This window comes from Ictidomys tridecemlineatus, chromosome 2, assembly GCF_052094955.1.
Source record: "Ictidomys tridecemlineatus isolate mIctTri1 chromosome 2, mIctTri1.hap1, whole genome shotgun sequence".
NCBI classification, from domain to species: Eukaryota; Metazoa; Chordata; class Mammalia; order Rodentia; family Sciuridae; genus Ictidomys; species Ictidomys tridecemlineatus.
Window position 1 is genome coordinate 4257679 of NC_135478.1, and position 25874 is coordinate 4283552.

Consider the following 25874-nt stretch of genomic DNA (forward strand, 5'->3'; position numbering starts at 1 on the left):
AGCCTCTGTTGGGCACCTCTATTGGAGATGGAACAGGGCGGCAGGCAGTCCTGCCTGGGAGCACGTCCCAGCTCTCGGGGGCCACCCGTCCCATCCCACTGCCTCTGTCCCTAGTGTTGCTACCTCCTGCTGAGGGTAGATCCTCCCATCCTCCCATGTGCAGCTGGTCAGGGCAGGGAGGGAGGGAGAGCAGGCACCTCACTGCTGCTGCTCCTACCAGCCAGAGCACAGCTCCGGGGCCACCCCTCCCTCGCAGCCAGGGAAGAGAGCAGTGCCGTCTTCAGGCGGATGAGGGTGCAAAGGGTCCAGGAGAACGGCTGGCATCCTCTGCCCTGAGGTTCCTGTTGGAACTTGAGCCAAGCCCCACCTCTCTCCAAAGCCTCCCTGACCATGCATCCTCTCTGTGCAGTGCTTGGGTGTTCACAGCAGGGCCCATGGCCAACAACGTGGGCATCCTCCAGGAGCTTGGTATAATGCAGAGTCTCAGGTCTCCTCCAAATCGGCTGAGTTATCAGCCGATTCTGGAAGAGGTCCTGTGAGTTCAAGGTGCAGGAGATGCTGCTGGTCTGTGGACACCCTTGGAGTAGCCAAGTCCAGATCAGGGCTCACAGACGCCTTAGGGCTCTTGTTCAAATGCAGATTCTGACTTGGTAGACCTGGCGTGGGGCTTGAGGTCTTAGCAGTTCCACTGAACTCCAAGATGATGCTCATGCTGCCGTCCCATGGACCACTCGTTGAGTAGCAAGGGCCTCAGGTCTTCAAAGTACAAATAAGCACAACCTGGATGGCTTAAACAACAACAATTCACTCTCTCACAGTCCTGGGGGCTGAGACTGAAGCCCAGGTGTGTGAGGACCCTTCTCTGTGTGTGAAATCTGCGCTGCACCTTTGTCTTAGTTTCTGAGGTTGCTGGGAGTCCTTGGTGCTCTTTGGCCTGTAGACACATTGCCCCAATCTGCCTCCATTGTCCCACACATTCTCCCTGAGCCTGTCTTGGAGTCTCTTTCCTCCTTACAAGGCACCACTTACACTGGACTTACCTACTCCTACCACTGCATTCTTCATTTACATTTCCAGTTGCATCCACAAATGTCCCATTTAAATAAGATCACGTTCACAGGCACCAGGATTCAGGGCTTTGTGTACCTCTTTGGAGCACACTGAACTCACAATGGTCACTGCCCCTTTTTGTGCTGAGGTCCCTGGAGGCTCCACTCTGCACTCTTATCTTATCCAAACTCTTCTTTCCATGCTGCCTAGATGTGAATGAGTGTGCGGACACCACCACGTGCCCAGCTTATGCAACCTGCACCAACACCGTGGGGAGTTACTACTGCACTTGCAAACAAGGCTTCCTGTCCAGCAATAGACAAAACCAATTCAGGGGCCCAGGAGTGGAATGTGAAGGTCAGTTTGTACCCCTGAAACCCTCCAACATTTGGTAGGAAAATCACATGGAAGCTGCTGAGTAGTGGATGCAAGGTCTTCCCTCATCAAAGATCCAAACAGGATTTCTTCCCTCCTTCTCTACCTCCCTTCTTCCCATTTTCCTCCCTCTCCCCTCCCCTCTGCACTCCCTCCCTTCCCTGCTCTCTGTTGCTCTGATTCCTGAACACTGTAGACATGAGGGCTGTTGGGCTTCCTCACAACATGGCGGCATGTTCCAAGACCATGTACCTCAGGGAACAAGGTGAAAATGCATGGTGTGCCTGTGACCTAGCTTGGCATTTTTGTGACCTGGCACCCTAGTGACATATGTGGGAGGTAGCACAGACCCACCCTTGGTGGAAGAAGGCCATGTCACAATGATGGAGGAGCCTGTGGGATGGGGGATTCTTTCAACCATCTTTGAATGGCATCTGCTACCCAGGATGGGGCAAATTTGTCACACTGGTTCTTTTTCTGTCCAGATGTTGACGAATGTACTGAAAGTCCCCCACGTTGTGGTCCTCACTCAGTCTGCAAGAACATGCTTGGGAGGTACAGGTGCAGCTGCCTTCCTGGCTTCTCTTCTCCCACTGGAGATTGGGTCCCCGGAAGGCCAGGCACCTTCTCTTGCAGAGGTAACTCCTTCGGGCCCTCTGCCATGGGCCTTGGTGGGCATTTACCACTGGGATGAGTATGTGCATCCTTGGACTCTCTGGTTTATGGACTGTCCTCTCTTCCTTGCAGACATTGACGAGTGCCTCACCAGTGGGATCTGCCCTGAGCATTCCAACTGTGTCAACTCTGTGGGGAGCTACCGTTGCAGCTGCCAAGCTGGATTCTTCTCCAATGGCTCCACCTGTGAAGGTACAGAGGGTCTGGTTATATCATTGGTCTACTTGATTCAGTAGGGGTCTCCTCACTGGCAGTCCCACGCATTCTCCCTGAGCCTGTCTTGGAGTCTCTTTCCTCCTTACAAGGCACCACTTACACTGGATTTAGGGTCTGCCCTACTCCCTATGACTGCATTCTTCATTTACATTTCCAGTTGCACCCACAGAGGTCCCATTTAATAAGATCACATTCACAGGCACCAGGGTTCAGGGCTTTGTGTACCTCTTTGGAACACACTGAACTCACAATGGTCACTACCCCCTTTTTGTGCTGAAGTCCCTGGACTCACTCTTATCTTGTCCAAACTCTTCTTTCCATGTTGCCTAGATGTGAATGAGTGTGCGGACACCACCACGTGCCCAGCTTATGCAACCTGCACCAACACCGTGGGGAGTTACTACTGCACTTGCAAACAAGGCTTCCTGTCCAGCAATGGACAAAACCAATTCAGGGGCCCAGGAGTGGAATGCAAAGGTCAGTTTGCACCCTTGAAACCCTCCAGGATTTGGTAGGAAAATCACATGGAAGCTGCTGAGTAGTGGATGCAAGGTCTTCCCTCATCAAAGACCCAAACAGGATTTCTTCCCTCTCTCTTTCCCTCCCTTCTTCCCATTTTCCTCCTCTCCCCTCCCCTCTGCACTCCCTCCCTTCCCTGCTCTCTGTTGCTCTGATTCCTGAACACTGTAGACATGAGGGCTATTGGGCTTCCTCACAACATGGCGGCATGTTCTAAGACCATGTACCTCAGGGAACAGGGTGGAAGTGCATGGTGTGCTTGTGACCTAACTTGGCATTTTTGTGACCTGGCATCTTTGCCACCCTAGTGACATATGTGGGAGGTAGCACAGACCCACCCTTGGTGGAAGAAGGCCATGTCACAATGATGGAGGAACCTGTGGGATGGGGGATTCTTTCAACCATCTTTGAAAAATGGCATCTGCTACCCAGGATGGGGCAAATTTGTCACGCTGGTTCTTTTTCTGTCCAGATGTTGATGAATGTACTGAGAGTCCCCCACGTTGTGGTCCTCACTCAGTCTGCAAGAACATGTTTGGGAGGTACAGGTGCAGCTGCCTTCCTGGCTTCTCTTCTCCCACTGGAGATTGGGTCCCCGGAAGGCCAGGCACCTTCTCTTGCAGAGGTAACTCCTTCGGGCCCTCTGCCATGGGCCTTGGTGGGCATTTACCACTGGGATGAGTATGTGCATCCTTGGACTCTCTGGTTTATTGACTGTCCTCTCTTCCTTGCAGACATTGACGAGTGCCTCACCAGTGGGATCTGCCCTGAGCATTCCAACTGTGTCAACTCTGTGGGGAGCTACCGTTGCAGCTGCCAAGCTGGATTCTTCTCCAATGGCTCCACCTGTGAAGGTACAGAGGGTCTGGTTATATCATTGGTCTACTTGATTCAGTAGGGGTCTCCTCACTGGCAGTCCCACGCATTCTCCCTGAGCCTGTCTTGGAGTCTCTTTCCTCCTTATAAGGTACCACTTACACTGGATTTAGGGTCTGCCCTACTCCCTATGACTGCATTTTTCATTTACATTTCCAGTTGCATCCACAGAGGTCCCATTTAAATAAGATCACGTTCACAGGCACCAGGGTTCAGGGCTTTGTGTACCTCTTTGGAACACACTGAACTCACAATGGTCACTGCCCCTTTTTTGTGCTGAGGTCCCTGGAGGCTCCACTCTGCACTCTTATCTTATCCAAACTCTTCTTTCCATGCTGCCTAGATGTGAATGAGTGTGCAGACACCACCACGTGCCCAGCTTATGCAACCTGCACCAACACCATGGGGAGTTACTACTGCACTTGCAAACAAGGCTTCCTGTCCAGCAATGGACAAAACCAATTCAGGGGCCCAGGAGTGGAATGCAAAGGTCAGTTTGCACCCTTGAAACCCTCCAGGATTTGGTAGGAAAATCACATGGAAGCTGCTGAGTAGTGGATGCAAGGTCTTCCCTCATCAAAGATCCAAACAGGATTTCTTCCCTCCCTCTTTCCCTCCCTTCTTCCCATTTTCCTCCCTCTCCCCTCCCCTCTGCACTCCCTCCCTTCCCTGCTCTCTGTTGCTCTGATTCCTGAACACTGTAGACATGAGGGCTGTTGGGCTTCCTCACAACATGGCGGCATGTTCCAAGACCATGTACCTCAGGGAACAGGGTGGAAGTGCATGGTGTGCCTGTGACCTAGCTTGGCATTTTTGTGACCTGGCATCTTTGCCACCCTAGTGACATATGTGGGAGGTAGCACAGACCACCTTGGTGGAAGAAGGCCATCTCACACTGATGGAGGAACCTGTGGGATGGGGGATTCTTTCAACCATCTTTGAAAAATGGCACCTGCTACCAAGGATGTGGCAAATTTGTCACGCTGGTTCTTTTTCTGTCCAAATGTTGATGAATGTACTGAGAGTCCCCCACGCTGTGGTCCTCACTCAGTCTGCAAGAATGTGCTTGGGAGGTACAGGTGCAGCTGCCTTCCTGGCTTCTCTTTTCCCACTGGAGACTGGGTCCTGGGAAGGCCAGGCACCTTCTCTTGCAGAGGTAACTCCTTTGGGGCCTCTGCCATGGGCCTTGGTGGGCATCTACCACTGGGATGAGTATGTGCATCCTTGGACTCTCTGGTTCACGGACTGTCCTCTCTTCCTTGCAGACATTGACGAGTGCCTCACCAGTGGGATCTGCCCTGAGCATTCCAACTGTGTCAACTCTGTGGGGAGCTACCGTTGCAGTTGCCAAGCTGGATTCTTCTCCAATGGCTCCACCTGTGAAGGTACAGAGGGTCTGGTTATATCATTGGTCTACTTGATTCAGTAGGGGTCTCCTCACTGGCAGTCCCACGCATTCTCCCTGAGCCTGTCTTGGAGTCTCTTTCCTCCTTATAAGGTACCACTTACACTGGATTTAGGGTCTGCCCTACTCCCTATGACTGCATTTTTCATTTACATTTCCAGTTGCATCCACAGAGGTCCCATTTAAATAAGATCACGTTCACAGGCACCAGGGTTCAGGGCTTTGTGTATCTCTTTGGAACACACTGAACTCACAATGGTCACTGCCCCTTTTTTGTGCTGAGGTCCCTGGAGGCTCCACTCTGCACTCTTATCTTATCCAAACTCTTCTTTCCATGCTGCCTAGATGTGAATGAGTGTGCAGACACCACCACGTGCCCAGCTTATGCAACCTGCACCAACACCATGGGGAGTTACTACTGCACTTGCAAACAAGGCTTCCTGTCCAGCAATGGACAAAACCAATTCAGGGGCCCAGGAGTGGAGTGCAAAGGTCAGTTTTCACCCTTGAAACCCTCCAGGATTTGGTAGGAAAATCACATGGAAGCTGCTGAGTAGTGGATGCAAGGTCTTCCCTCATCAAAGATCCAAACAGGATTTCTTCCCTCCCTCTTTCCCTCCCTTCTTCCCATTTTCCTCCCTCTCCCCTCCCCTCTGCACTCCCTCCCTTCCCTGCTCTCTTTTGCTCTGATTCCTGAACACTGTAGACATGAGGGCTGTTGGGCTTCCTCACAACATGGCGGCATGTTCCAAGACCATGTACCTCAGGGAACAGGGTGGAAGTGCATGGTGTGCCTGTGACCTAGCTTGGCATTTTTGTGACCTGGCATCTTTGCCACCCTAGTGACATATGTGGGAGGTAGCACAGACCACCTTGGTGGAAGAAGGCCATCTCACACTGATGGAGGAACCTGTGGGATGGGGGATTCTTTCAACCATCTTTGAAAAATGGCACCTGCTACCAAGGATGCGGCAAATTTGTCACGCTGGTTCTTTTTCTGTCCAAATGTTGATGAATGTACTGAGAGTCCCCCACGCTGTGGTCCTCACTCAGTCTGCAAGAATGTGCTTGGGAGGTACAGGTGCAGTTGCCTTCCTGGCTTCTCTTTTCCCACTGGAGACTGGGTCCTGGGAAGGCCAGGCACCTTCTCTTGCAGAGGTAACTCCTTTGGGGCCTCTGCCATGGGCCTTGGTGGGCATCTACCACTGGGATGAGTATGTGCATCCTTGGACTCTCTGGTTCACGGACTGTCCTCTCTTCCTTGCAGACATTGACGAGTGCCTCACCAGTGGGATCTGCCCTGAGCATTCCAACTGTGTCAACTCTGTGGGGAGCTACCGTTGCAGCTGCCAAGCTGGATTCTTCTCCAATGGCTCCACCTGTGAAGGTACAGAGGGTCTGGTTATATCATTGGTCTACTTGATTCAGTAGGGGTCTCCTCACTGGCAGTCCCACGCATTCTCCCTGAGCCTGTCTTGGAGTCTCTTTCCTCCTTATAAGGTACCACTTACACTGGATTTAGGGTCTGCCCTACTCCCTATGACTGCATTTTTCATTTACATTTCCAGTTGCATCCACAGAGGTCCCATTTAAATAAGATCACGTTCACAGGCACCAGGGTTCAGGGCTTTGTGTATCTCTTTGGAACACACTGAACTCACAATGGTCACTGCCCCTTTTTTGTGCTGAGGTCCCTGGAGGCTCCACTCTGCACTCTTATCTTATCCAAACTCTTCTTTCCATGCTGCCTAGATGTGAATGAGTGTGCAGACACCACCACGTGCCCAGCTTATGCAACCTGCACCAACACCATGGGGAGTTACTACTGCACTTGCAAACAAGGCTTCCTGTCCAGCAATAGACAAAACCAATTCAGGGGCCCAGGAGTGGAATGCAAAGGTCAGTTTGCACCCTTGAAACCCTCCAGGATTTGGTAGGAAAATCACATGGAAGCTGCTGAGTAGTGGATGCAAGGTCTTCCCTCATCAAAGACCAAACAGGATTTCTTCCCTCCCTCTTTCCCTCCCTTCTTCCCATTTTCCTCCCTCTCCCCTCCCCTCTGCACTCCCTCCCTTCCCTGCTCTCTGTTGCTCTGATTCCTGAACACTGTAGACATGAGGGCTGTTGGGCTTCCTCACAACATGGCGGCATGTTCCAAGACCATGTACCTCAGGGAACAGGGTGGAAGTGCATGGTGTGCCTGTGACCTAGCTTGGCATTTTTGTGACCTGGCATCTTTGCCACCCTAGTGACATATGTGGGAGGTAGCACAGACCACCTTGGTGGAAGAAGGCCATCTCACACTGATGGAGGAACCTGTGGGATGGAGGATTCTTTCAACCATCTTTGAAAAATGGCACCTGCTACCAAGGATGCGGCAAATTTGTCACGCTGGTTCTTTTTCTGTCCAGATGTTGATGAATGTACTGAGAGTCCCCCACGCTGTGGTCCTCACTCAGTCTGCAAGAATGTGCTTGGGAGGTACAGGTGCAGCTGCCTTCCTGGCTTCTCTTTTCCCACTGGAGACTGGGTCCTGGGAAGGCCAGGCACCTTCTCTTGCAGAGGTAACTCCTTTGGGGCCTCTGCCATGGGCCTTGGTGGGCATCTACCACTGGGATGAGTATGTGCATCCTTGGACTCTCTGGTTTATGGACTGTCCTCTCTTCCTTGCAGACATTGACGAGTGCCTCACCAGTGGGATCTGCCCTGAGCATTCCAACTGTGTCAACTCTGTGGGGAGCTACCGTTGCAGCTGCCAAGCTGGATTCTTCTCCAATGGCTCCACCTGTGAAGGTACAGAGGGTCTGGTTATATCATTGGTCTACCTGATTCAGTAGGGGTATCCTTACTGGAAGACCACATGAGATCATGACCCATGTGATAGGGAAGAGAGCATTGGGGCTCAGAGAGGTGAAGTGATTTTCTAAGGGTGCACAGCCTTGTGGTGGATGAGCTGGGTCTGAACTCCTGTTGAGGGCCAACGTGGGTCAAGCCATGGGATAGCTTGTGCTTGACATTAGTGAGGAACTCTTGTCCCTAGAGTGACTTTTTTCCCCACAGGGGATGATGGCAAAGTCCAGAGGCACTCTGGATGGTTACAGGGGGAGGTGTGTGTTACTGGCAGCATCCCTCAGGGAGAGGAGCTGCCAGGCATTCCACCATGCACATAGCAGCCCCCAACCAGGATGCCAGGGCCCCCCACAGGCCCTCCCCAGTGAGTGCCCAGACCCAGAATTCAGAGCTTCCCCTAGAGGCACTTTTGGTCAGCCTTGGGGTCACCCTTGGTCTATCACTGCAGCTTGGGGAATCTGCCTGTGGAGCCACCATGGGTTCTGCCCCGTCTTGGGCTCAGTTCCTCATGGCTGCAGCAGCCTCCCTGTGATACTCCCCCTTTCTCCAGTTCCTCTCAAATCCACCTTCCATGCCAGAATCTTCTCACTAAGAGATAATGGCTCTGCCTTCCAGTGTCCGGGGTGACGCTGCTGTTCTCCATGGTCCTTGTAGGGATGGAGACTCCGTGGAGCAGGGCCTGGCACCACCTGGCCTGCCTCAGACCCCCTGGCTTAGCTTAAGAGGCATCTGAAGGCACGCCTGCCTCTCCTAGTCCATTTGTAGCAGTTAGTTATAGCTGAGGAACAAATTTTCCACAAATGAGTGACCACCAGGGATGACTCTTCATTTAGTTCTCGATCCTATTATGGGCTGGCCGTTTAGTTTGGGCCATTCTGCTTAGTTTCTCAGCGTGCTCCCCTGTGTGTGTGGCCACCCAGCGCGGCTGACATTTGAGGCTGGACATTTTGTTGTTGTGGGGGACTGTCTCGTGCACAGTTGGGTATTTGGCTGCATCTTTGGCCTCTCCTTGCTGGATTCCGTGACACTCTCCCACCCTCATATCACGGCAGCCAAAAATGTCTCCAGACTTTGCCCGTGTTCCCGGGGTAGGGGGCGGTTGCCCCCAGTCCAGTACCACGGGCTGAACTTAGTAGAGATTTCTTACCCTCCGACAGCTAATATGGGTACGTCTGGCCAGTGGGTAGCTTTCTGTCACTTGGTGATAAAGGGACTGTCTCCTTCCATCTTTTGGTCTGTCTATCCCTTGGGGCCTTGGGGTCCCAGTCTGTGAAGGTCAGAGAGAGCAGAAGCCACAGTCACTTCTTAACTGTCTTGACTCAGAAGTGACATGGAAGTCCCCTCTGACATTTCAGGAGAGAGGACTGGTCTCATGGCTTCATTCTGTAGTCCCTGGCTGGGACTACATTCCAGGAGGACTCTGTGCAGCCCTGTTTCTGTCAACAGTGGATTGTACATTTGATGGAGGTCCTATGAGATCCTAGCAAGGTCACATACACACCATGCACTTCCACCTTGTTCCCTGAGGTGCACAGACTTGGAACTTGCCGCCATGTTGTGAGGAAGCCCAACAGCCCTCCTGTCTACAGTGTTCAGGAATCAGAGCAAGAGAGAGCAGGGAAGGGAGGGAGTGCTATGAGATCGTAGCAAAGCCCCCACAGTCCTCCTGCTTAGCAGTGTTGTAGTTGTCACAGTTGAACGCGTCAGTGCGACTTCTGCATGTGTGGTGACGTTGGCGTGACACACCTGTGCATTCCACCACACATAAGCATAGCTCACGTGAATGTACACGGTCCGTGATACTCAATGATGATAATGAATGACCTTGTTCCTGGTTTGTGTATTTACCATACGGTACTTTTCATCATTATTCTAGAGGTACTACAGCTTATGAAAAGACATTTATGTAAACAGATGAGTGAGCCTTGTCATCTGTGCTTCCTGCGTCTCTTGACTGTGTGGAGAGGTCACACCAAGGGGTCGATGCACTCTGATTTCCACACAAGATGAAACCACCCACGAGCCACGTGTGGGGACGTGTATTAGATATGGAAAATGACAAACCCCCAAAGTAGTGAGACCCGGGGAAAGGGGGGTGAGAAGGAGAACCGTACAGTGAGAACATTGATCCTTTCCCAACACATTCTTCCCCGGTGATGAAACCAACCCTCAGGAAGAGGTGTCCATCACACCTGGAAAGGCAGCCTCTGGGAAGGGGCCGAAGCATAATCCTTCCATAAACAAATCCTTCCCAGATACCAACCACTGACCCCAGGCCCTCCATCAGGTCCAGTAACGTAAATCCCAGAAACTGACCACTGACCCTAGACTCCCTCCCATTTTGCCCCGTAAAACAGACCCTAAATTCCTAAGCACTAAAACTGACCCTTCACTGGTTGATAGGACAATCTCCAAATTCCTGGTGCCCGAAGAAGATTGACATGCTCCCTAGACCACCCTCAGGGTAACCTAGACCAGCCCAGGCCCTTTCTTTTCCACCAGGAAAGTGGGTCCCACCATGGTGTCATTTCGTCCCTGCCTCCCCTGCTCCTGTGTGAACCTTCGTTCCTGAATAAAGCGCTGAGCTGATTTGTGAAGTGTGCGTTCCTCCAGGTCTTTTTGTGCTAACAACGTGTCCCCGTGGGTAGGTGACCCATGATGCTTTGTTGGACCTTTGCACAACCCTGCTTCACACCCGCTCTCCACCTCACAGACATTGACGAGTGTGTTGACATGTGCCCCTTACGTTCCGACTGCACCAACACTCCCGGGAGCTACTCTTGCACCTGCCACCCTGGCTTTGCACCAAGCCATGGTCAACGGCACTTCAGAGGCCAGGGAGTGGAGTGCAGGGGTGAGCAGGGCTTGCCACACAGCCCGGGAGGCAGCTCCTCCTTGTGCCTCCGAGTTTCTTGACGGCCTGAACTCTTGCAGATGTTGACGAATGCTCCCAGGACCCACCACCGTGTGGCCCCAATGCAGTCTGCACCAACACCCCAGGCTCCTACAGCTGCCGCTGCACCGTGGGCTTTCGTCCCCACCACGAAGGTTCCCAGACGCAAGCCAACTTCAACCTGCCAACGTAAGACCTCCTGGTGTGTGACGGCCACAGGGAGGGTCTGTGCTGTTGGGCTTTGGTTGTAAACTCCTCGCTCTGCTCAACCTGGGGACCCTCCTTTCGCTTTCATCTTGCTCACACGCTCTTTTCCTTTGTGTCAATTCATTCATTCATTCATTCATTATGTTTGGACCAACTACTGTTTACTAAACTTCCCAGCGCCCTGGGCTCCAGGCTGAGCCTTCCATCCTGGATACGCGGGGCGTGATCCCTGCTCTTGTGTGGTTTATGGTCCAGGGAAGGAGCCAGAGGTCACACGGCTAGTGATTGACAGTAACTGTGACGAATGCTACTGAGAAATCACAGTGTGCTTGGAGGTGACCGAGGGGATGGTTCATGTGCCCTGAGCCAGGGGACTTAACAGCCACTTGAGGAGGCACAGGGTCCTGCCGAGGAGCAGGGGAGAAGCAGTGTTCTGGGGGACGCAGGTGCCAGTCTCCTAGGCTCAGGCTGACTGAGAGTGGGCAGAGGTGGGGCATCAGGTGACCCTGACGAGGCAGGCAGAAGCCTGATTGCTAAACAGTGGGGAGATTTTCCACCCCCAAGAACAACAGGGAACTAGGGAGGGCTGAACATTTTTAAATGATGGATTTTTTGAGACACTAAAAACACATGTGAGCTGGGCACGTGGCACACGCCTGTCATCCCAGCGGCTCAGGAGGCTGAGGCAGGAGGCTCTGGAGTTCAAAGCCAGTTCAGCAACTAGCGAGTCCCTGAGAAACTCAGTGAGACCCTGTCTCTAAATAAAATACAAAATAGGGCTGGGAGGTGGCTCAGTGGTCGAGGGCCCCTGAGTTCAATCCTTAGTACCAAACAAAAAACAAAAAGCAAAAACCCCCCAAACCAACCAACCAAACAAACACACGTAACTCTTCTTGTGTGTGCGGTGCTGGGGATTGACCCTAGGGCTGCGGGCACGACGCCAGGCCGGGACTCCATCACTAAGCTACCCCCAGCCCTGGGCAGACGAACTTAAATGAAGTATAATAACAAGACAACGCACCTGAGGCCCTTCCAGTGTCCGAACGGGGACATGATGGACTCCACTGTATCCCTGGAAGGCTCCTTCCCCATGCTCCTCTGTCCTCTCCTTGGGCCACCTGGAATTCTGTGTCCATTCCTCCCTCTCTGGGCATCTGCCTCCCACCGACATCTTGCTCATTTCTGCCTGGTTTGGAGTTTTATAGAGATGGTGCCGCACTCGGCCATGTCCTCTCTGCCTCTCTTCAAGCTTCCTGGAGTCCTCGTGCTGCAGCGTGGCTGCCATCTGCTCGTCCTCCTGCCGTGTGTCTCGGGTGGATTTTAAACTGGGGGGTAGTGAGGTTGGACCTGCTTTTATTCACGATCGCAGTTCGACTTGGCTGCTCTTGTCTTTGTCCCAGGGATTCTCTTCAAATGTAAGGAAGACATGATACCCCATAACAAGCAGGCCCAGCAGTGCCAAGCAGGGGCTCCCGTGGAGCTGGAGTATGTAAGTATCGCTGAAGGTCATAGCTCTTGACGTTCTCCCAGAAGCCTCTTAGGTAGGACGTAGTTTTTATCAGTCTTAACAGAGGCAAAAAGTCAAGTGGCCTAAACCAAGGAGCAGTTCCTGTTTCTCCTCTGTGGAGACGTGGGTGTCAGCGTTGGAGAGCCGATACGGAGTCCACCGTGCTCTGTCACGGTCAACACAAGTCTCATTTTTGTGGTCCAAGATAGCTGCCCTGGCTCCTGCTATCACATCTGCTTTTTAGATGATAAGGGGAAAAGGGGAAGTGAAACGTGAAGTCCCTCTCTTTAAGAGCATGCCTCATGACTGTAAGGGAAGGGGAAGGAAATTAAGAAAGAAGGGTTAAGAAAGGGTAACGGGGAGGGAGGATACCATCCGAGTCCGAGTGAGCTTGTGGATTCAATTAATAATTTAATTATTAATTCATTAATGGAATAATTGTGCACGTTAATGGGGTAATTACTGCAGGATATTTCAATACAAGCACAGGTGTGCACTGATCAAATCAGAACTATTTGCACTGCCTTGTCCTGGTCCTTGGCTGGAGCCTTGCCTGTCCTTCAAGCAGCTCATGACCTGTACCAGGTTCTTGTGAGCTATGGCCACCCACGCTGCCGCGGAGCCCGGAGCCCGTTCCTCTTCTCTGGGGGTGGACTGTGAGGCTCACAGGAGCTTTTCCTTCTGTGGACACAGCTCCCCTTTTGTGCCCTGATGAACGACACCTTCCACGTGCTGGACAAAACCTGTGAGAACAAATCCGCGGTGTCCCTGCAGGTAACCCCGCGTCTTGAGTTCTGAGCATCTGGGGGAGGCTCTGCCTGGAGAAGGCCTGGTTATCATCCCTGGGTTGTGAGTTAGCCTCTCGTTAAAGAGGAACATGCGGACATCTGAAAATAAGCGTACAGTCAACTTACCTCTTTATTTTTTTGGGGGGGGGGTGTGCACTTCTGTGAGTTTAATTACTGGCTAGATTTGTGGGCTCCCACTAGTCAGGGTGCAGCCCGGCTTCATTTCCTCCAGGCACCGCCCTCAGTCTTCCTCTTCTAGTTAGATGCTTCCTCCCTGGACAGCCCCTGTGGTCCCCGTCTCTTCTCTCTCACGGTTGCTTTGTCTTCTTGAGAATGTCAAATAATTCAGATCATACAGTAAGTGAAACTGGGATTGAACCCAGGGGCACTCACCCACTGAGCCACACCCCTAGCCCTATTTTGTATTTTACTTAGAGACGGGGTCTCACGAGTTGCTTAGTGCCTTGCCTTGCTGTTGCTGAGGCTATTTTTGAACTCACAATCCTCCTGCCTCAGCCTCCTGAGCTGCTGGGATTGCAGGCGGGCACCATGCCCGGCTGGAGACTGGCTTTCCCCCCTCGAAGCATCATGCACTTAAGATCGGTCCTTGCTCAGAGACCTCCTGAGAGTGGCACCCGTGCCTGTCCTGGTTGGCTTGTCTCTCTGAGCTCCATGTCCTTAGGTGCACTCTGGTGGTGGGGGTGTCAGCTCTTCCTCCTCCAGGCTGCTGTGTGAGGTTCCTTCTGGTGAGCGTGCCACACTTTGCTCATCCACTCAGGTTTGAAAGACATCTGAGCTGTTTCCGGCTTCTGTGGACTGAGGTGGGGCTGCTGTAGTGGGAGTTGCTAGACCACTACAGCCGTGGGGAGCCAAGTCTGGTTTTTCTTCACCTCCAAGCTGGACCTAAGGGTGTTATTATTTTATTTGTGAATCTGGTTATTTTTTTGCAGAAAAATAAGAATGACATTTTTATTTGTAACTGGATCCATTGAAAATTAATTCAGCATATTTATTCATCAAGTGTACCTCCATTCACAGGGTTTTCAGACTCAATTTGTACAGATGATTAACATTGTTCACTAACTTGGATAGATCGCATTTTATCCTACATTTACATATAGTTTTATTTCCCCCCAATTTCAAGTATCAGGAGGGAGATTTAGAAATCTGATGGGCAAGGTCACTAGGGCCCTTTGGTGACAAGTCAATCAATGGAACCTACAATAATGCAGATTCTCCCAAGCAGCCTGTTCTCGGAAGCTGCTCATGTTAAAACCCCAAGTTACAGGCTGGGGCTGGGGCTCAGTGGCAGAGCGCTTGTCTAGCAAGTGTGAGGCCCTGGGTTCGATCCTCAGCACCACATAAAAATAAACAGATATAAAATTATTGTAGATTTTATAATAAAGATATATTTCCATCTACAACTAAATAAATAAATAAAAATCAAAAACAACCCTCATTTACATTTTGCCGTGAAATCACACGGCTAACTGGTTAGCTTCTCTAACGTGACAACTTGTTGCAAACCCTTGATATAGCTATAGTCAGATTTTGCTAAAGAATTCAAAACCTGAGTTTAACACAGAAGAATTTCCCCTGAGGATCTGTAGTTTGCCTAAGTGTGTTTTCTTTCCACAGTGTAGGAAGTAACTCTTTGGGCTAAGATCAGGGCTTGTGGGCTCTCCTCAGCCATGGAATTGGGGAGCTGGCGCTCTCCAGTGCCTGGGGTGCAGGCTGTGCTGCGGTGTGGTGGGTGTGGGGCCTGGCAGGGTGGGGCGGGGCGGGAAGGGGGGCAAGTGGCAGGGCTTGAGGCTCCTGCTGCTCAAGTCCCACCATACCCTTTGGAGCTGGAAACCCTTTTTTTTTTTGTAATTTTTAGCATATAATTTGGATAGACAGAAAGTTGTGCCCAGAGTCGGATTTCTGTTGAATTTCCTTCACCATCTTACTGAATTCCATTCATTTTCCCCCCTGCGTTTATTAAATTCTGAATTATTTTCATACTTTTTTTTGGCTTGGGTCACTTAAAACACATCACTTATAAAACATTATAATTTTATACTCTAATTGTATAGATATTATAATTATATCCTTAAAGTAATACTGGGATCATGATAAGTGAGAGCTTTTTATTTGCATGTGCCAGAAGCTTAAATTCCACGCATACCAAGTTTTCCATGGACGTAGCTGTTTCTGGGACCCCGAGGCAGCCTACACGTGCTGGTCTGCGGCTTCCTTGGTGATAGTCAGGGACCTGGGTGCCTCTGCGGGCAGGTCCCTGGCCCTGTCCCCGTTGGCAGCGGCCTTCTGTCCCGGGACTGGCCCTCGTCTTCACTTACTCAACAGTGTGTCGGCATTTAAGATTTCTAGAAATCCTTTTGAAATCAACGTCTCTCGAGGAGACCCGGCCCAGTTTTCAGGTTCTCCTGCAGGGATCCACTCCTGGAAGGGAAGGTACCTGTCACCGAGCCACGCGGCGGGCGCTGTCCCAGGTGCTGACTCGCCTCGCCCTTGAGGGCGCCGCTGGAAGTCAGGGCCGGGCGGGGCTCTTTGACCTCCCTGGCTCCGCGCGCTGGTCTCCTGGTGACATCGTGCCGCTGGTGTTTGAAAAAGGAAGTGCACGTCCCAGGCCGAGCGCAAGCCAGCAGCCCCAGAGACGGAGATTTGTCAAACGGGGAGAGCGGGTGGGGCCCGAGTTGGGGTGAGGCTGTGCAGCTCTGCTGCGGGAGGTGGCCACAGTCAGCCGCACCCCGCTCCCCAGTGGCCGCAGCAGGCCCGGCAGAGGGCGAGGATGCGCCAGCCCTCAGGGCCTTCCCACCGCCAGGTGCCCCGTTCCCACCTGGAGCACTAGGCGGGCCCTGCCGCGCTCGCTCTCCGCTCTCCTCCTGCGGGTTTCCTCCTCTGCCCCTGGGTCGCTGCGGCTTGGGGACATCTAGTTGGTCTACACAGGAGCGGAACGCCGGGGCCTGGACACGGTATATGACTGCAGCCCCGAGTTACGTTTCCAAAGGGTGCCCCGCATAATGCCTAACTCAGGTGAAGCTGTGTGTCTCTTCCAACATTTGTCCTTTCTTGATGGTGAAAGCTTCAAACCCTTTCTTCCAGTCTTTTGAAATGAACAACATATTACCGTCACCTCTAGTCACCTAGTGTGCAGTGGCACCCCAGAACTCCTTGCTCCTATTAACTGTACCTTAGTCCCCACAACCAGCATTTCCCCACTCTTCCTCTGACTCTGCCCTCCCAGTTTCTAGAAACTACCATCCCACCCAAGAAAGCAGTTATTAATGAGAAATGAGAGAAGAGGAGAAGAGAGGGGAAGAAAGAAAGGAGGGAGGGAAGGAGGAGGTGAAAGAGGGAGGAAAGGGAGCAGAGAGGTGAAAGGGAAGACACAGGAGAGGAGGAGGGGAGGAGGAGAGAGGAGGAGGGGAGGACAACAGGAGGAGGAGAGGAGGGGGGAGGAGGGGAGGAGGGGAAGAGGAGGAGGAGGGGGGAGGAGGGGAGGAGGAGAAGGGGAGGAAGGGAGGAGGAGGAGGGGAGGAGGGGAGGAGGAGAAGGAGGGGGGAGGAGGGGAGGAAGAGGGGAGGAGGAGTGGAGGAGGAGGGGAAGAGGAGAAATGGAGGAGGAGGGGAGGAAGAGGGGAAGAGTGGAGGAGGAGAGAGGAAGAGGGGAGGAGGAGGGGAGGAGGAAGGGAGGACAAAAGGAGGAAAGGAGGGGAGGAGGAGAAGGGGAGGAAGAGGAGGGGAGGAGGAGGGGAGGAGAGGAGGAGGAGGGGAGAAAGAGGACAGGAGGAGGAGGGGAGGAGAGGAGAGGAGGAGAAGGGGAGGAGGAGAAGGGGAGGAGGGGAGGAGGAGAAGGAGGGGGGAGGAGGGGAGGAAGAGGGGAGGAGAAGTGGAGGAGGAGGGGAGGAGGAATGGAGGAGGAGAGGAGGGGGAGGAGGGGAGGAGGGGAAGAGGAGGAGGAGAGGAGGAGGAGGGGAGGAGGAGAAGGGGAGGAAGGGAGGAGGAGGAGGAAGGAGGAGAAGTGGAGGAGGAGGGGAGGAAGAGGGGAAGAGTGGAGGAGGAGAGAGGAAGAGGGGAGGAGGAGGAGGAGGAGGAGGGGAGGAGGAGGGGAGGGGGGTGGGACACCAGAATTAACAGGTGCATCTTTTCCTGCAGAGTGCAGCTGAGAGCTTCACCTCTGTGCTGGAGCAGAAGTCCAAGTGGACCAAGCTCAGCAGGGACGAGACGTCTGTCCTGGCCACAGTGTTGCTGGAGAGTGTGCAGAGCTCCACCTTGGCGGCCCTTCTGCAGCCCTCAGAGAATGTCAGCCAGACGGTGCAGACGGAGCACTTAGGTAGCATGCCCCTCCTGGCAAGGTCTCACCTGACACTGATTTTGAGGGAGAGAGGTGAAAGGGAAGACACAGGGGAGGAGGGGAGGAGGAGGAGGAGAGGAAGGGAAGGGGAGGAGGGGAGGCGGAGGGGAGGAGGAGGAGGAGAGGAGGAGGAGGAGAGGAAGGGAAGAGGAGGAGGGGAGGAGGAGGGGAGGAGGGGAGGAGGAGGGGAGGAGGAGGAGGAGAGGAGGAGGAGGAGAGGAGGAGGAGGAGAGGAGGAGGAGGAGAGGAAGGGAAGAGGAGGAGGGGAGGAGGAGGGGAGGAGGAGGAGGAGAGGAGGAGGAGGAGAGGAAGGGAAGAGGAGGAGGGGAGGAGGGGAGGAGGAGGAGGAGGAGGAGAGGAAGGGAAGAGGAGGAGGGGAGGAGGAGGGGAGGAGGAGGAGGAGAGGAGGAGGAGGAGAGGAAGGGAAGAGGAGGAGGGGAGGAGGGGAGGAGGAGGGGAGGAGGAGGTGACTTTGACAATGGATCCTCCAAAGCTTTCCCACCTGCACTTTCCTCAACTGTCCCAAATTCCTGATTCACAGCAAAGCAAGTCTAATCTTACTAAGGACTTTCCCATTTATTGAATGTCTGTGAGGGCCGGGCACTGCGCCAAGGGTGGACAACTCAAGGGCCATTAACTCATTCAACAAACATTTGTGGCTGCCTATGACATACAGGGTCAGGGAATGATGGTCATTTACTGTGTGTAAATGCAACTGTCCCCACTGGGCCCACAGTAGGACTGTGCTTCCTGCCATGGGGTTATGTAGAATTCTGTGACTAATTCAGGCCATAGTTGTTGGTGTGAGACCTTCCAGAACATTTTTTCCCTCTTTCTTAGTGACTGGAAAGTGTTTCCGTTCATGTTGCTCCAGTAGCTTGGGCCCCAGAGATAAGATAATAAAAAACAGGAACCCAAGTCAACTTTCAGTGGATACAAAACATTATTGAGAAATAGCTATTATTATTTTAAAATTTTTTTAGTTGTAGATGGACATAATTTTTATTTATTTATTTATTTATTTATTTATGTATGTATTTATTTTTATGTGGTGCTGAGGATTGATCCCAGTGCCTCACACATGCTGGGCAAGCGCTCTACCACTGAGCCACACACCCAGCCTAGCTATTATTTTTAATCCACAAAGACTTGGGACTGTTTGTTACTGCTGCATGACTGATCCTTTTCTGACTGACATGTGGCTTGATAGCTGACCACTTGGGAACACAGTGCTGTAGATCTTTTGCAGCAGCCCCCACACTTCTGGTCACAGTTTCTGCCTCAGTCAGTCATTTAAATTCTAATGGACCCCCAGAAGGCCATGAGTGGGAAAGAGACCTCCACCAGTAGTGAACATGAGTCCTATATTTTGGTGAGATGAGAGAGATGATAAGCAAACAGACATCTGGTATACCAGATAGGCATGGCACAATTGACAAAAATACAGCAGGATGAGGACATCTGAGAGAATTAAGAGTGAGAGTTGCCACTGCTAGAGTGTGGACAGGGGAGTCTCGTGGGGCAGGGGCCTCGGGTAAGGGAACAGCATCAAGTTCTGGAGGAAGAACAACTGCAGGAATACCTGGTGCTTCCAAGGAATATAGGAGGAGGCCGTGTTGCCTAGAAGAGAGGGATCTGTAGGGAAAGGGGCCAGACAGACAGAAAGAGGCAGCTTCTGTAGATGAACGTGGGAACCTAGGTTGTTATTGGAAGGAGAGGGTAGGGCAGGCGTTGGAGGATTTGGGCGTGGTCATGGCGTTATCTGGTGCATGTCTTGAAAAGGTACTCTGATTTCCTTTTCTTATTTTCATGGAGAGCCAATGGGATAGACCCTGCAGCTATTGTCTTGTTACTGATGAGAAACAGGAGGCCCCGCAGGTAAAGTTGTTGCTCAAGGATGCACAGCTGGGGAGTGGCAGAGGGGACCTCTGGGTCCCTCCATCCTCCTCTTTTTGTTTGTGGTGCTGGGGATGGAACCCAGGGCCTCTTGGACACCTGGTAAGTGCTGTGCCTCTGAGCCGCACCCCAGCCATTGTCTCCACCCAAATGCGGAACCAGACCCTGTGCACCATGCTGGGCTGGCCTGAACCCTTCTGGTCCCCCTTGGCCTTGGAAAACTTGTCTGAACTTGGAGTAGCCAGAAGATCGCCCTCTGCTGCCGTCCGCCAGGACTGCAGTGTTGGTTGGCTTTTCACCTGTGAAACAAATACCCGCAGTACACCAGCTCCTGGAGAGCAAAGCTTCTTTGGACTCGCCGTCTTGGTGGTTTCAGCCCGTGGTCAGCTGGCCCTGTTGTTCTTGGTCCTGTGGCGTGACAGCCCATCATGGTGGGACATGCCGCGGAAGGAGCTGCTCAGCTCCTAGCAGTTAGGAAGCAAAGTGAGAGGGAGACTCTGGGGACGGGATCCCCAAAGCTCTTTCCAGCCCCCATGACCTTCCACTGAGTCCCAGAACCTCAGGCTGGGGCCAAGCCTTCCACACAGGGGCCCTGCAGAACCTTTTAGGTCCCTGCTCAGTGGCTGACTTGAACTCCGTCTCTCTCCGATGCGTCCCCTTGATGGAAGGGCCCGTTTCTAAGGCTCCAGCTGGATGGCTCGTGTCTTTGGTGCTCCTGTCCCTCATCCTTCATCAAGGGGCTCAAGACCTTGCCCACGATGCAGTGGCCTTCCTGTTCTTTCCTTTGCACTCAACTGTGAATGTGTACCTTTCTTGAGCAGAAACCAAACTCTGACCCACTTTCTGGGTGACCACATGTGCTCCCTCCCTTTCTCTTTTCAGATATCGAGAGCAAAGTTATCAAGGAGGACTGCCTTGAGGAGAATGGCTTTTCTCTGAAAGCCAAAGGGGATGGGATGAAGATCAGTTGCTCCACGATCAAGGAATCCAGATCCTCAGGTACGGACCCGCTCCTGAGAACCCACAAGGTGCCGTGCTGCATTCGGTGTGAGTGAGTTTTCTGTTGCTGTGACCGAAAGACCCGAGGAGAGCAGCTTAGAAGAGGAAAGGTTTTTCTTGGCTCTTGGTTTTAGAGGTTCAGCCCATGGTCAGCTGACTCCAAGGCAGAAACATCGTGGAAGAGCATGTGGGCTCAGCTCATGGCAGCTGGGAAGCAGGGGCAAGAGGAGCTGGGGACGAGCCAGACCCCCAGGGCAGGCCCACAGAGGCCCAACACATGAGCTTCTGGGGGACACTTCAGGTTAAAACCGCAGCACATTCAATCTACAGATTCCTGTGAATCACCTCCCAGGTGTCAAGACTCATGCCAGGGGGTTGAAAATCAAGAGCAGTGGAGTCAGAAGTGGCCTGTGTTCTCAGGGAAGTTGAATATTAAAAGGAAAATCCCATGATACTGGGTGGTGAGGCCTTCTGGACCCCATCTGGTAGCCACTGGCCACCTTTGGCCGAACGGTGACAAGGATGAATTGAAGTGTGCTCTAAGTGGAAGCTCCACACTGTGTTTCAAAGACTTGGAACAAAAAAATAAGGATGCAAAGTATCTCACTTGTAAGCTTGTGTATGGGCTTCAAAAAGATCAAATGTAATCAATTTTCAACTTTTTATTTAAAAAATGGACAGAGAGGGGTGTGCATTTGTTGCACGCGGCCTGATGTTTTGCAGTACGTGTGCCTTGAGGAAGTCACACTCCAGCTGATTCACAGGTGTACCACCTCACAGAGTCGCCGATTTTGTAGCGAAGACATTTTTTTCCACAGCCACTCTCTCAACATTTTTCTAGGATGTGGTACGTCCTCATTAGCTGTGGTCACCATGCTGCAGAGTAGAGTCCTTGGACTTGTCCTTCCTATCTCACATGAACGTAGGGTTCTGTACCACCCCCCCCACCACCCCCAGCTCTGGTGACTGTTGTCATATTCTACTTTCTACTAGAGGTCAATGTTTCTTGGATTCTACAGATGAGATCACGTGGTGTTTGTCACTGTGTGCCTGGCTTATTTCACTTAACACAACGTCTTCTGGGATCGTCCCATTGCTGCAAATGACAGGAGTTTGGAAAATGTGGTATACACAATGAAAGACTATTCAGCCATAAAAGTGTGTGTGTGTGTGTGTGTGTGTGTGTGTGTATACACACATACACACTCACACACATATATATACATATGCACACACACACACTTTTTTTTTTTTTCCCGATGAGATCTCGCTATGTTGTCCAGGCTGATCTCAAACTCATGATCCTCCTGCCTCCATCTCCTGGGTAACTGCATTACAGGTGCAGGGCACCAGGCCCAGTTTAAAATATATTTTTACTTAAAAAAAATTCAAATTACATGTTCACATGGTAATATTTTGCTGACATTGAGTAAATATATCATTATAATTAATTAATTTTACCTGTTTTTTATTTTTACTTTTAAAACTGTAAATACTGGACAACTTAAAATCGCCCACGTGGCTGTGTTTCCATTGTGCAGGACTCATCTGTACCGGGCTTGGCAGGCTCTTCTCTGTGGGTTGTCAGTAGGTACTTTCAGCATTGTGAGCAGTAGAGTCTCGGTCACAGGTACTTAACCATCATGGTAGTGCAAGCACTCCCAGGTGACAGGTACCAAGCAGACATGTGAGTCTCCTTCTCGTGCTGTGACCACGACACTTGACCAGAGCAAATTAGAGGAGGGAAAGTTTATTTGGGACTCGTAGTTCCAGAGGTTTTGCCCGTGGCCAGGTGGGGACAGGAAGCAACCCTAGAACAGCACCTCTGGAGACCACACATAGTCAGAGAGAAGCCCACCAAGGAGACCCTAAAGATGGGAGGAGAACTTATTTCCCACCAGAGGCAGCACTGTCCCTTAAGAACACAAATCCAGGTTTAGGTTTAAACGTAGACAAGATCTCTCCAGGTCACAGCCCCTGGGGGTGTTTTGTTGTAGATGCCGTGGTTCTGGTGAGCGTCACGGATCTGAACCTCACTCACCCTTCCACCCTGAGTAACCCAGCAAGGAGCCCAGAAGAGCAGAGCGTGTGTGTGTGTGTGTGTGTGTGTGTGTGCGCGCGCGCGCGCGCGCCTGTGTTGGGCCAGCTTCCACAGCTGCCCAGCCAATGATTCCTGTTTTTCTCTTTCTCTTTGGGGGGAATCTGCAGGATCCACGGGGGTGGCTTTTGTCTCCTTTGCAAACATGGAGTCCGTCTTAGATGAGCGCTTCTTCCGGGGCCCTCAGAGCCCCAGGGCCAACGTCGAGCTGAGGCTGAGGATGAATTCTCGCGTCGTTGGGGGCATCACGACCGGGGAGAAGAAGGACAACCTCTCGGAACCTGTCCTCTACGTCCTGGAGAACCTTCAGGTGGCGAAGGGGGTCTCTCTTTTTGTTTTGAAGTAGATTCAGTTGTAAGAGAGAGTTCAGAGGAACGCCACGCACCCTGTGCTGAGTTCCCCGTTCAGATGAGCCTCGGAAGTGTCCGTGGGCATGATGCTCTTCCCTCCAGGGCCTTTAAACACTTACTTTTTAATTGATACATAAAAACATACTTGTACAAATTAAAGGGGGACCACTTGATGTTCCAACCCATGGAAACATCTGTAATGTTTGAACCAGGTTTTTAAATTAGACAGTGTGATAATTTTTTTCTTCACGTTTTTCATTGTTGCATTATAGTCGTGCATAATGGTGGATTCTGTCATCTCTTATTATTGTGTGTACCCAACATACCACATCATTTGACCACTGTCCTCCCAGCACCCCATCCCCACCCCTTCCTTTCCTTTTCTTCCCCTGCCTTCCATGTGAGTCCCCCTGCCCCCTCGATTTTCCTTGTCCTTCCTCCTCTCCAGCTTCCACAGTGTGATGACTTGGTACATGCATACCACGCGTAATGACCAAGTCGGGGCGCCCCTGATCAGCATCCACCTCTCTCACACCTGTCGTTGCTAAGCGTTGGTAACGTTGGGCTCTTCTGTAGTAAATGTTTTGTAGACTTCGCTCATTTTTAATGGGGGACAACAGGGCAACAGACATCCACCGTTTCTTGCAACTCAAGCCAATGACCCAAGCCACTGCTGGACAAGCGTCTCTCCGGGTGATGTCGTTCTTGGGTTCTGCAGCGGCAGGGTGAGGTGTGTGAAGGAGCGCAGTAGGAAGCCGCACGGGCAGTGTGTTCACAGAGGCAGAACCTGTGCTCTGGAGACAGTGCATCCCTCTCCTCCTCCTCCTCTCCCCATGGAACACATCAAGTCCTTTAGAGAGGAACTCTCGGGTGACCAGCCCTTTGCTTTTCCAGCCGAAGCAGAAGTCCGAGAGGCCCATCTGCGTGTCCTGGAGCTCAGACGTGGGGGACGGTGGGTGGACGCCGGCCGGCTGCGAGGTCCTGAAAGTTCTGGAGACGCACACAGTCTGCAGCTGTAACCGGCTGGCCAACTTGGCCATCATCATGGCTCTTGAGGAGCTCCCGGTCAGTGCTGATGATGGGTACTCTGGCTCCCTGAGTGTCTGCTTCAAATCCAGCGGGAAAACACTGACTGGATGTCTTTTGGGTGTCCCCTGTGGTGTTTTGTGCAGTGGGAGGGAGCCAGGGGGTCAGAGGGATGGATGCCGTGCCTCGTCCTTTGGGAGTTCATGATCTGGTTGGGAAACATGATGCTCAACTATGAAATCAGAAATAGTGACCCCACACAGGGCAGGCTTCGTGGTGGCCGCAGGTCTTGTTTAGGGGGCATCCGTCGTGGGCTGACTTTCAGTCTTCAGCTAATCATTCTTAGACCCATTTCACAGGCTGGGAGGCTGAGGCTCACTAGCCTGCCCTCCTTGTGAGGTTAGCTATTGATGGAGCTGGTATCTGAACTGGGGTGGGGGGTGTCTGGCTCCAAACTTCCCTTTTCACTCCACTATATACATGGAGCAGAAGGCTGGGCTTCAGGAATGGACAGGCGTCCACTGGGAGAGGGTGGTGGGTGCGTGAGCAGATGAGGTATGAAGGGAGCTGCGGTGCACGTGCACATGAGGTGGAGGAGAGGTTGGGGTGTCCCTGCCCATCCTGCCAGAGCTGAGGGTCAGTTCCCCGCCAGAGAGGCACCAAGCTCTGGGTGGAGATTCGGTGGATTAGGACTGAAGGGAACGGATCCAGAGCAAGGTTGGCCTCCCGTCAAGTCCCATCTCTGCCACTTGAGAGCTTGCATTGGCTTGGCCAAGTCAACCTCTGAGCTGAAGCCAGCTTTCTCATCTCAAAACTGAGAACGAGAAGAAAGTAATAACTCACACTTCCACGGGGTGTGAAATGTTACCGGCACATTTATTAGCTTTCTCTGAACCCTCCCCAAAAGCAGTTATTATTAATATCCTCCTTTTTACAGATCAGTAAACTGAGGCACCGAGGACTCAGGTATTTTATGCAAAATCATACAATTAGAAACCGGCAGAATTTTGATCAGCTTTCTTAGGCCCTTTGTGACAATATCACACAGAAGAGGTCATGGGAGAGAGCCTGGCCTGTCTTCAACTCAGAGAAAGTCATGAACTTACGAATAACGTTAAAATGGGTTATGAAAAGAGGGCATAGAAGGATTTAGCTTGTCATTTCCACTCCCCGAGACTGCTGCATCCTTGAATGTCTGTGGATCAGTTGGGGTTCAGGGGGGGCAGCAGAAACCCCTCCAGGTTTTCCAAGCAGAAAGGAATGTAACGCAGGGCACTGAAAGCCCACGCAGTCACAGAGCAGGAGGAGTTGAAGTTAGGAGGCTGATTCCTGGACTTTGGCTTCAAGGTCACCCCTATCCTGTGGCTTATTCCAGAGGTCAGAAGCTGATGTCCTCATGTCCATTCTGCCCCCATGCAGTCGGGGACAGGATAGTTGGAATATGGTGTCCAGCCACGGCCCACTCCTATCTGCAGAATGCTGGCATTTCCCCCCTTTCTGCCTTCCAGAACTTTATGCATGCTTCTCAGTGGGGGACCTAAGTTACAGGAGGACCTTTGCCCCGAGGGATTCTGGGATATGTAGTTTGTGGTCATGCAGCCCAAATGCACAGGGTGAGCCCACTCCAGGAGAGCAGTGATGCTGAGGGTGACAGTGGACAGTATCTAGGTCATTCTGAGTGTCAGAGGGAGGAAAGGCTGAGCCCTTTCTTCCAATCCGGGGATTTGGATAATTCTTCTTTCCTGCTTGGGGCATTCTGGTTCCTTGAGGAGGCCAGCGGCGGATCTC

At 52.1% G+C, this 25874-nt stretch overlaps 1 protein-coding gene across 1 annotated transcript in view; it reads left to right on the plus strand.

Moving 5' to 3' along the window:
• The window catches only part of Adgre1 (adhesion G protein-coupled receptor E1), a 40409-nt gene that overhangs the window by 5446 nt on the left and 9089 nt on the right, over positions 1-25874 (plus strand). The window contains 21 exon segments of the mRNA XM_078034764.1: positions 1261-1407; positions 1911-2063; positions 2173-2292; positions 2647-2793; positions 3308-3460; positions 3570-3689; positions 4055-4201; positions 4977-5096; positions 5462-5608; positions 6384-6503; positions 6869-7015; positions 7528-7680; positions 7790-7909; positions 10901-11037; positions 11039-11048; positions 12467-12555; positions 13267-13347; positions 17519-17696; positions 20496-20612; positions 22821-23020; positions 23955-24125. Coding sequence (XP_077890890.1) covers positions 1261-1407; positions 1911-2063; positions 2173-2292; positions 2647-2793; positions 3308-3460; positions 3570-3689; positions 4055-4201; positions 4977-5096; positions 5462-5608; positions 6384-6503; positions 6869-7015; positions 7528-7680; positions 7790-7909; positions 10901-11037; positions 11039-11048; positions 12467-12555; positions 13267-13347; positions 17519-17696; positions 20496-20612; positions 22821-23020; positions 23955-24125 — 2777 coding nt within the window.